Raw genomic sequence first — 11,862 nt, 5'->3', positions numbered from 1 at the left:
AGGAGGAGGAGGGGGAGGTAGTAGTGGTAGTGGTGTTGGAGGAGGAGCAAGAGGAGGGAGAAGAAGGAAAGAGAAGACGAATAAAAGAGGAAGAGGAATGGAGGAAAGAGGAGGAGGACGAAGAAGAGAAAAAGAGAGCGAGAGTAAGAAAGTGGGTAAGGAAAACTGAAGACAGCCTTTCTTTTTAACATTTATGGTGCGAGAGAGAACTAGAGGAGGTGAATCAAAGGAGGAAGGAGTGAATGGAGGGTTAAAAAGTGAAGGAAACACACACACACACACACACACACACACACACACACAGGAAGTTGGTGAGGGACAGAATGAGGAAAAGAGAAGGGCGAGGAGCGAAAGGATGGAAAGAGGAGGGAGAAATGGAGGAATGGAAAAACCAGATCCAGAAAAATTGGGGGAAAGAAAAATATGAGCAATTAAGAAGAGAAATAGGGTGACATGTGACGAGGAAAATTACAGTAATGAGAGGAAAACTGAAAAAACGAAATAATGACAAGGAAGTAATTGGTTGGCAGTGGGAAAAATAGGAAATAGGAAAAAAAAGTTTGCTTGAAATGTATAAGAGCGAAGGGATGGGTAAAGGAAAGAGATTATTAAAAGGAAATTGGGGAAAAAAAGAGGGAAAATGTTGGGGTGAAATGGGGAGGTGAAGGAATGGGCTGGTCTGAAATGGGAATAATGTTAGATTTTTTTTCAGTGAATGGAGGACGCCTGTAATCCCTTGTATGGATTTTTAAAGATTTTGTTTTTTACTCCATTCACCTGTAAAAAGAAAGAAAAATAGGACACCTGTATTTTTTTTTTTTACCTTTATTCAGCCTCTTTAAAAAAAAAAAAAAAAAAAAAAGAAACAAAGGTATATTCTTGGGTAAGGGTAATAGGGTAGTCAAGTGGGTTGGGTTGGGCTTGCGAGAGGCCGGGGATAGGGCAGGCGTGTGGGTTGAGAGTGGGTCGTGAGTGGAGTGGGTTGCGAGTGGGTTGGGTGGGTCGTGGGTGGAGTGGGTTGCGAGTGGGTTGGGTGGGTCGTGAGTGGCATGGTGGCGAAATTGAGGGAAGTTCCAGCTCTTGGACAACTTCTCGCTCCATCAACTTCCTGAAAATTTATCCCAGGTCGTGTAATTGTTGTCAGGTTAGGTCAGGCGGGGTACATTATTCCTTTATTTTTTTATTTTTATTGAACATTATTTACCTCAGATTCTGGCTCTTTATTTTTTATTTTCATTGAACCTTATTTACCTCCTTTTCTTATACATGTGTCTTAAAGAATGTTGTTCTTATCTGCTCTGTTTTTTTTTTTTTCTTTTTTGGGGGTGTTTGTGTGTTTATTGCTTGATATGTTGGGTGTACCTACGAGTATAAAGGTGTGTGTGTGTGTGTGTGTGTGTGTGTGTGTGTGTGTGTGTTTTGACGTGTGTGGTGTATCTACAAGGGCAGTTTCAAAGCGGGGTGGGCTTGTATCAACCCTCTTTGTTTTGCTCCCAGTTTTCACATTATACAGTACAGGAGAATGTTTCGTGTGTGTGTGTGTGTGTGTGTGTGTGTGTGTGTGTGTGTGTGTGTGTGTGTGTGTGGTTTTGGATATAAGTATTCTGTCCGGTCGATAACTAGAGATAGTGAGCGATAACCTTCGAAATGTAGTATTGTGATCTGCCCACCACGAATAACTCTGAAAATTATGTCTGACTTTCAAAGAGAGGTTGATACACGTCCACCCCGCTTTGAAATTACCCTCGTAAATACACCAAACACGTCAAAACACACACACACACACACACACACACACACACACACACACACACACACACACACACACACACACACACACACACACACACACACACACACACACACACACACACACACACACACACACACACACACACACACACACACACAACTTTATGCTCGTACGTACACCCAACATATCAAGCAATAAACACACACACACCCCGAAAAAGAAAAGAAAAAAATCCCCAAATGAAGTAATATTATTGTGGCCTGAAGATTCTGTTGTTGAAGCTACGCCCCCCAAAAAAAGCGATTTAAGTCAATAGATAGATAGATAGATAGATAGATAGTAAGATAGATAGATATATTTTCATCGTCCCTCTACCAGCATTATGTCATCCCTTCCCTATTTCTCATTCCTCCCCGAACGTTGGATAGATAGATAGATTTAGATAGGTAGATAAATAGATGGATAATTCAGCTATCTCAATAAATAAATAAGTAAATAAATAATAAATATTGCGTATCACCTGTCACCACATCCATCAAGGAAGTGTCAGCGGACTTTTGATAGTGATTGTACTCTCCCCTCAAGGGTAAGATGAACACAGAAAAATTCACGGTAGTCTATTTTCACCCGAGGGAACCGGGCCAGATATGCACAGCGAATACCAAGCCCTGGATATATGAAATTCGATGAGTATGAGTCTCCTTGGTTTGTAGTCAAATGAGCCCCGCAGTCTGACTACATCTGGCCATAGCTGAGCCGTTTATTCCACCCCGTGAACTTCGTCAGAGATAAGAGTGAGTCTTCTTGGTTTTTAGTTTAATAATCCCTTCAGTCTGACTACACTTGCCCATCAGCTGAACCAGTTGTAGTCCCCCCCCCCTCCCTCATTCGTGTTCTTCGTCGTCAGAACAAACGTGGGATAGAAACGTTTCCCTCAACACACACAGGATACTCCCAAACGTTTTACCGTCCTTTAGAAACGTTTATGGAACTTTTCAGGCTTTCCGCGCGTCCAGCCCTCATTTCCATTTTTGGCTTGTTGGCTGCGTGTATGCATGTCCTTTGATCTTTATTCATGGTTTGGCTCCGGCGCCTTCATTTGTTTGGCCTCCACGTCCCACGCATTATGCCGTCTGTGGCTTTGTTGTTTGGGGAACTCATTTCGCTCTGTTATTGTCTCCCCTTCGATATTTGGGCTTCTCTTTTTTCCACCGTTTTCTTTTGATCTGGTTTTTCTCTCTCTCTCTCTCTCTCTCTCTCTCTCTCTCTCTCTCTCTCTCTCTCTCTCTATTTAGGCCTTTTTTCTCCATTTTCTTTTGATCTGGTCTCTCTCTCTCTCTCTCTCTCTGTTTAGGCCTTTTTTCTCCCTTTTCTTTTGATCTGGTCTCTCTCTCTCTCTCTCTCTCTCTCTCTCTCTCTCTCTCTCTCTCTCTCTCTCTCTCTCTCTATTTAGGCCTTTTTTCTCCCTTTTCTTTTGATCTGGTCTCTCTCTCTCTCTCTCTCTCTCTCTCTCTCTCTATTTAGGCCTTTTTTCTCCCTTTTCTTTTGATCTGGTCTCTCTCTCTCTCTCTCTCTCTCTCTCTCTCTCTCTCTCTCTCTCTCTCTCTCTCTCTCTCTCTCTCTCTGGGGGGGGTTCTTAGTTTCCCCTTCGATAATGAGAATTTTTCCATTTTCTAGTCATTTTTTTTTTTTCAATATCCGATCCCATTTCTTTAATACTCCGACCAATATGTTAGTATTTTTCATTCATTTCCTCCAGTTTCTTTTAATCCCAGTATTTTTAACATCATTTCTCGGTCTTCCTTTTATACTTCGACCTTTTTGTGCTATTATTTTTCATCCATTTCCGATTTTTACCTGAAGAAAGGAGGGCAAAATTCTCCTGTGTTTAGTTCCTCCTGTAAAAATCGTATCTTAGTTACGACGGGGCATCGATCTTAAGATATATCTGAGAATCCCAACCTGTAGTTCATTCACCTTAACGTGGCCCAAATTTTATCTTTTTACGGCATATTTCACGTGGCTCAGTGGCAGGAAAAGACAGTACTGTGGCCCTACATCCTCTCTGTAGCACGTCTTCGTGACTAGCATCATATTCTGGTGTTAATAGGAGTATGCCGCCTGAGTCTTTGGTGGGGGGACTTTCTTGCATTGTTATTGTTTCCCCTTCTGTATTTTCTTTAATCCGTTTTCTTTCGATGACCTGGACCATTGATCTCGTCGGTCAGTGAATCTCCCTAATACCTTGCCTAATTCCGTGCCTAATACCTTATACTTAGCGGTGGATGAGGAGGAATGGTTGAGGGGGGGAGAGAGGGAGGTAGCAGAGGAAGATAGGGAGATAGGTAGGTGGAAAACGGTGGAGAAATGATGGCTAGGCTAGGTGAGGGAGGTGGTAAGGGAGAAATAGAGGGAGATAGGGAGTGTTGTGGAGAAAAAATGGTGGAGAATGATAGGGAGTGGTGGAGGAGGAGAGTTAGAGGAAGAGGAGTTAGAAAAAGAGTAATAGTTGTGAGGTAATACCAGAAAGATTAAGCCAGGTTTTAGCGGGCTTAATTAATGATAAGGTGATTACATATTTTTAACATAATCCAGGTAAAATTATAATATGTACATGTGGAATATAATTTGGCAACATTTTTTTATTTTACCCTGCCATTTCCAGCCACTGTATGCTTTTACACACACACACACACACACACACACACACACACACACACACACACACACACACACACACACACACACACACACACACACACACACACACACACACACGTCATCCACAACTGACAGTGTTAAATCAGGCGTCAGTTTTTCCCCAATGGATTTTTCGCGCATAATGAAATCAGTGCATCATGTCAGACTTCCATCCTCCCCCAAAATGTTCGCCCCATGTTTTGAAAAACTCGAAATTTAGCGTCACCTCCAATTCAACGTCAGATTCAACGTCACGTCAAATTCGGCGTCAAATTCAACGTCACGTCAAATTAAGGAATAACTAAAGAGGTGAATTGATCTGGTATACGCCTGTCAATCACCGCTATGTTTTTTTTCCCCTCGCTCTTCCTCCTCCTACACACACACACACACACACACACACACACACACACACACACACACACACACACACACACACACACACACACACACACACACACACACAGTAAAATGTTGAAAGTAGCATTAAATATCAGTATCGTAATATAAGAGGGAATAATGAAAAAAAAATTGTCATCTTTTTTTTAATCGCCAAAGTTAATGATGTCTCCATTTATATAGAATTGCCTGTCAGCATTTTTATAAGTTACTACAGCATTACTTATACGATGTGCTACAAAGTTATAAGTAGGAGGAGACGGGAGGTTTGGCTGTGTAAGGTGTGAGGTGAGCTACGTGTGAGTTGTGGCAGTGAGAAATGTGGTGTGGTGAGGTGTGGTAGTGAAAACTGTGGTAGAATGAGGTATGACGGGGCGTAGTGTGATAGTGAGGTGCGTTTGAGGTGTGAAAGTGAGGTGTGAGAGAGGTGTGTTAACGCGTATTATGATGGAGAGTGATAATGTGAGGTATATGTGAGGTATGCATAATGTGATATAATGCGATGCGTGTTGTGGTGTGGTAGTGCTAAGTATGATACCATGAGTTGGGGTAGTATGGTACCGTATGAGGTGTGGCTGTGTGAAGTGTGACATTGAAGTAGTTATGAGTATGACTTCGAGGCAAATATGAACCGTATCGGAGTGGTAGTGTGAGGTGTGACAGAGGTATGTGCAAAACAAGGTAGGTTGAGGTGAGTGCGAGGTGTGACAGTGTGTGGCATGTGTGTAGAGTGGCGATGGACAGTTTGATGTTTCTATAGTGACGCTGTGCAAGGTGTAATAGGGTGAGGTGTGACAATATGGTTCTTGTGTGAGGCTTGACAGTATGTGATGAGTATGGAGTGTGATAGTATGTTATGTAGCTACTTATAACTGTGATGGGTCAGTCTTGGTGCTCTGTGCCTTCCACATTTTGTTGACTCTTTACCACTCTGTATTAAACAAGTTATACAGGTAGAGTGTTAAGAGGTGATTGGCAGGTAGGTAGGGAAGGACAGGTAACAGTAGTGGTGATCTTGGTGGTGGTGGCTGTGGTTGGCGTGTCATGGTAGTTGTGGTGGTTGTGGTAGGTGTTGGAGTTACTGTCACTGATGGAACTGAATGCTGCTGTTGTGGTTCTTGTGGTAGAGGGTATTATTGTGGAAGGTGGTGGTGTTGAGGAAGGTGTGGTAGGTACCGGTACAGTTGTTGTGGTAGTTCAAGTAGGGTGGTGGTTGCGGTAATTCCAGTAGATGTGGTCCTTGTACTTGTAGTTTTGATGGTGGTAGTTGTGGTTGATGCAGGTACGTCACTGGACACCTGCACACCGCACCTGCAAATTGAAGCATCACCTGTAGTAGACCTAAGTAAAATTATCCCGAGTTCCAATCGTTAAGATAATATAATAGCAACAAATTAACCATATACCTTTTTACACGTATATTAAATACCCTGAAAGGTATACATGTGTGGAGATATACAACTTTGAAAACCCACTACACCTATACATAATGAAATACACCCAAAGCTATACAAGGAGTAATAGATGAATGTTAGACTATCCATGCGTAGAGAAATATAGAAACAACACGAAGAAATATAACACAAACAACACGAATGGCATACACAGCAATATCACGAAACTGCAATCAATAGAAAACGGGGAGTAAGAGAAATAGGCCACCAGGGGAGACTAATGGAGAGTGATGCGGCTTTGGCTCATGTTATATGGGGGACTCTCTCTCTCTCTTTCTCTCTCTCTCTCTCTCTCTCTCTCTCTCTCTCTCTCTCTCTCTCTGTATTCTGTTTTAATGGTGAATATGTCCACCCTGCGGTAGACATATATATGAGAGACTTAATTACGGCTCCTCGCTTCCTAACAATATAAATGGGGAGAAGGATTTTATTATTATTATTATTATTATTATTATTATTCGTGGAGGCATTGAAATTTGTTAGTAATTTTTACCTTATTTAATCACCTTAAAGAGATGGATTTTTTCTCTCTGATGAAGTTTTTTTTTTTTTTCCCTCCCTACCTTTAGATGACTCCTCTCTCTCTCTCTCTCTCTCTCTCTCTCTCTCTCTCTCTCTCTCAGATTTCCTTTATTTTTTTCCTTTTTTCCTAACTTTTTCCTCGTTTTCCCCCTTCAGTTTGTTCCTTGTCTTGCTCTTTCCCCTTTTTGTCATTTTTTCCCTTTCTGCTCTTCTTCCCTTCTTTTACTCGTGTTTGTTCATTTTCTCTTCCTCTCTCCATTATCCCTCTTCCCTTCTTCTCTTCCTCTTCTCTTCCCATCTTCTCCCTCTCTCTTCTCTTCCTCTCACCCCACCCCCTCTTCTTCCCCCTCATCTCTTCCCCTCTTCTTCCCCCTCTTCTCTTCCCCTCCTTCTCTCTTCTTTTCCTCTCACCCCACCCTCTCTTCTCTTCCTCTCGTCTCTTCCCCACTTCTCTTCCTTTACTCTTCTCCACATCTCTCCCCTCCTCTTTCCCGCTTCTCTTCCTCTCTTCTCTTCCCCACTTCTCGTCTTCTCTTCACCACTTCTCTTTTCTCCACCACTCCTCTCTTCCGCCCTCTCCAACCCCTCTTCCATTCCTCCCCTCCTTTCTCCTCTTCCTCATTTCTCCTCTTCCTCATTTCTCTTCCCTTTGTCTCCTCCTCTCATCTCTTCCTCTCATAATCGGCGTGAGACATTAGGATTAAGCTGGGTTTGTCCTCGGGGAAATTACCGATGTTACTGAGCTCACTTGGGCTCATCTCACTCATCTCGCTCATCTCAGTCATCTCATTTTATGCTCTAGAGTCTTCATATCTCATTTTAGTGCTGTCTCTGCTCATTCATCTTACACATCTTTATCTTCTTTATCACTTTACTTATCTCCTCTCATGTGCCTCCTCTGCTCATCTCATTCATCTCCATCATCTCCTTGTATGTCCTAGTTCCTTCTTATCTCATTTCCTGTGTCTGTACTCATCTCACTCATCTCCATCATCACCTATTATTTTCATATATCCTGTCTTTTGTATTCATTTCCTTCACTCCTTCCCTCTCATTCACCGCCTCTATGGTCATCTCATTCATATCACTCATTCACTCATCTCCTTCATATGCCCTCATCTCTTCATCTCATCTCCTTGTCTACCTTTATCTCATATTTCTTCCCACCCACTCATTCACTGACAGCATTCATTCATGTCTCTCATTCACTATCTCTGTGCTTATTCACCACTTTCATGGCCGCATTCAGTGACTCCCCACTCATCTCAGTCCTGTCATTACCTGCATCTCCTCTCTCATTTCCTCTAGTCATTTCCTCCATCTCCCGTGCCTTCATTGTCGCTACCCTCGTCTCTCTTGCTGTCTACACTCCCCACACTCATTTCCCCCTTTTCATGTCCTTCCTGTCTCCTTAGTCATTTCTCCTATACCGTCTTTGGTACTACTTTCCCCTCACTTCCCTTACAATCATCTCACTCATTTCCTTTATACCTTCTTTTTCTTACTTTTTCTCACTGTCACACTTTTTACTTCATGTTCATTGACCTATTCTCTCTCTCTCTCTCTCTCTCTCTCTCTCTCTCTCTCTCACACACACACACACACACACACACACACACACACACACACACACACACACACGGAATTATCTTCGTTCATGTTCTCTGGTCCTTATTCTCGTCGATTAAGGAAGCTCCGTTACACCTTTTCCTAGGCGAATTATTCTGCTTATTACACCTTCTTCTCCTGTTCTGTGCCACATCCTTCTAACATCGCCATCCTCTGGATAAATAACGTAGGAAAGGATATTACCCATCCATATCCAGCAATAAATCGCTTAAGAAGTGGTGTTAGGGAGAATCCGAGCTTCATTCTCATCACACCTACCTCTGCGCTTCGTATTCATCTCCTTTTAATCTTTTTTTTCCTCCCTTCCCTCTTTCATTTCCATTTTCATATCTATCACTCATTTCCCACTAGTCTCATTCACTTTTCATTTTCCTTCGTCCTACCCCCTCTTGTTCCTCCTCTTTACCAATCTCTCATTCAAAAGCACAATCCTCTTCCTCTTTTTGGGAGGGTCTTACAGTTCCTCTCTCTCTTTCTCTCTCTCTCTCTCAGTGCTCTTTTTGTTTCTCTTTTTTTTTTTGGTACCCATAGTTCACTCCTCTCCTGTTCCCCTCTCTCTCTCTACGTGTAATATTTCTCTCGTTTTCTACCACCTCCTCATTATTACATGGGAAACTAAAGAATGGGAGGCTGAAGGCGTATAAAGAGACACAGTTACATGATTCCCGCGGACAATGGAAGGACAGCCTCTTTTGTCAAGGAATAAATCGGTGGCGGAAAGGAAATGAGGGAGGGGGGAGAGGAGGGGAAATGAGGGAGGGAGAGGGGAAAGGAGGGGGGATGAGGGAGGGGGAAAGGAGGAGAGGAGGGGAAATGAGAGAGAGGGTAGAGGGGAAATGAGGGGGAGGGAACGAAAGGAGAGGGGAAATGAGGAAGGGGACAAGGGAGGGTAGGTGAAGGAGTAGTGAGGGGAGGAGAGAGAAGAGGGGAGGGAGGTGGAGTGTGAGGGGTTGGGGGAATTGAAAGAGGAGGGAATTGGATGGAAAAGAGAGAGAGAGAGAGAGAAGGTGGGAAATTACGAGAGAGAGAGACAGAGAGGGAGGGAGAGAGAGAGAGAGAGAGAGAGAGAGAAGGTGGGAAATTACGAGAGAGAGACAGAGAGGGAGGGGGAGGAAAATGAGCTTACTTTAGCAGGCTCCGCTGAGGTTAGCAGTTCCGTGATAAATAGCGACGAAGTGAATTTGGAAGTGCTAAAGTTAAATGAGGTACATCTTGTTAAGCCAGACTGTGAGAGAGAGAGAGAGAGAGAGAGAGAGAGAGAGAGAGAGAGAGCGGATGAAAAGCGTGAAAGAGGATTAGGTAAAATACAGAACAGAGGAGGGAAGAGATGAAAAGAAGACGAAGAAAAGCGACGTGTAAAGGAAGCCTAAGTGAGTGAGTGAGAGAGAGAGAGGGGGGTAAGTATGTAACTGGAAAGGAGGGAAATGGAGATAATAGAAATATATATAAGGATAGAGGAGGAGAGAATTGGGGATAAATGGACGGAAAAGAGAGAGAGAGAGAGAGAGAGAATTTACGTATCCCTTTTACCGTTCGAACTTGCGGCAAAAAGAAAAAAAAAATCATACCTTTAGACTATTTTTCTTTTATTTACATTAATTGATCGTATAGCGGGTGTTTACAGGACCGTCCCTTTATACGTCTATATTACCTTTATCGTTAATTGATTTTACACGTGGATAGGAACCTCTTGTTGATACTATCCTCCTCGGACCGTCTCTTTATACGTTTATATTACCTTTATCGTTAATTGATTTTACACGTGGATAGGAACCTCTTGATGATACTATCCTCCTCGCTAAGATGGATAGTCGTGTGGCATAGCAGGGATGAGACACAGACGTCTTTGTAGTGAAGGATGAATGAGGATAGAGTTTGAGTCATTCGCTAAAGAAATAGAGGAAATAATAATAATAAAAATAATAATAATAATAATAATAATAAATAATAATAATAATAATAATAATAATAGTGATAATATATACTAACTACTACTACAACTACTACTACAACTACAGCTACTACTACTACTACTACTACTACTAAGTGATGATAATGGTATTGATGATGATGATAGCATACTGTGGAATTATGATGGATACGCATTATTTATTTATTTATTTTTTTTTTTTGGGGGGGATGTTGGTGGTGATTTAGATACAGGGTTGTGGTGATGATGATGATGATGATAATGATTCATTATAGTGTGGGATTACCTATAGTGAATACACATTTTTATCATGTAACGGTGATGATGATAATGATGATGGGGAGTAGGGGAATGATGATGATGATGGTAGTGGTGGTGGTGGTGATGAGGAACAGGGGAATGATGGTGATGATGATGATGATGATGATGGGGAACAGAGGAACGATGATGATGATGATGATGGGGAAAAGAGGAATGATGATGATGATGATGATGATGATAGTTGAGTAATTTCTTATAATGATTTACAGTACAGTTATTTACACGCGGCAGTGGGTTGTTAAGAGCTACATATGCTTGCTTGAAGTGGTTTGCGTGGGTATAATGTGATGCCTGGGGAAGTGATCGATAGTTTGAAATAAGGGGGCAATTGCGGGTCAAATTGGCTTGTTAGTGTCGTGTAGTTGATCCCGGTCTCCTCCTCTGTCACTACGCCTGCAGTTTTCATTTCTCTCTCTCTCTCTCTCTCTCTCTCTCTCTCTCTCTCTCTCTCTCTCTCTCTCTCTCTCTCTCACACACACACACACACACACACACACACACACACACACACACACACACACACACACACACACACACACACACACACACACACACACACACACACACACACACACACACACACACACACACACACACCTTCAGTTCTCAACCTCTCGCAATCCATTCAGTTCTCACCCCACCCTTAACTCCTTCCATTCAAAGCTTTACTACCAAATATCACTGCTACAACGCCTACCACTACCACTGTCTAAACTACCACCATTCTTCAACCACCACCATCTGTAAACCACAATAAATGTCCTTCAACCATCACTACCAGACACACTACTCGAGTCCCCTTTCTCCACTACACAGCGTTGCCACCGAAGATTACACTGTTACCACCATTTCCACCACTACCACCATCTAGCCTACTACCATTGCCACCACCACCACACCATCAAGCCTACCACCATTGCTACTACCACCACCACCACCACTATCTAAACTACCACAATTCGTCCACCTCACTTGCATAACAATAAGGAGCTTTGCATACTAACCAGAGCCTCCAACATCACTACCACCACCATTCTCTCTCTCTCTCTCTCTCTCTCTCTCTCTCTCTCTCTCTTCCAACTTTCATTAACTTTCGTCTCTTATCGCCCACTTCGTCTCCATCTTCCTCATCTCCGTTCTTTATCAGCCTCATT

General features: G+C 42.6%; 2 protein-coding genes across 2 annotated transcripts in view; one reads left to right on the top strand and one right to left on the bottom strand.

Moving 5' to 3' along the window:
* The window catches only part of LOC145404710 (multiple PDZ domain protein-like), a 1,044,659-nt gene that overhangs the window by 481,903 nt on the left and 550,894 nt on the right, over window positions 1-11,862 (top strand). The window lies entirely within an intron of this gene.
* Window positions 1-11,862, bottom strand: part of LOC145404621 (uncharacterized) — a 63,220-nt gene that overhangs the window by 38,615 nt on the left and 12,743 nt on the right. The window contains exon 3 of the mRNA XM_080276146.1: window positions 6,029-6,163. Within this exon, the coding sequence (XP_080132272.1) occupies window positions 6,029-6,163 (135 nt within the window). The remainder of the gene's footprint in view (window positions 1-6,028; window positions 6,164-11,862) is intronic.

Source organism: Coenobita brevimanus, chromosome 7 (genome assembly GCF_032717465.1).
Source record: "Coenobita brevimanus isolate Jiangsu-jjx chromosome 7, ASM3271746v2, whole genome shotgun sequence".
In the NCBI taxonomy this organism is placed as follows: domain Eukaryota; kingdom Metazoa; phylum Arthropoda; class Malacostraca; order Decapoda; family Coenobitidae; genus Coenobita; species Coenobita brevimanus.
This window is presented reverse-complemented; position numbering and strand designations above follow the sequence as displayed.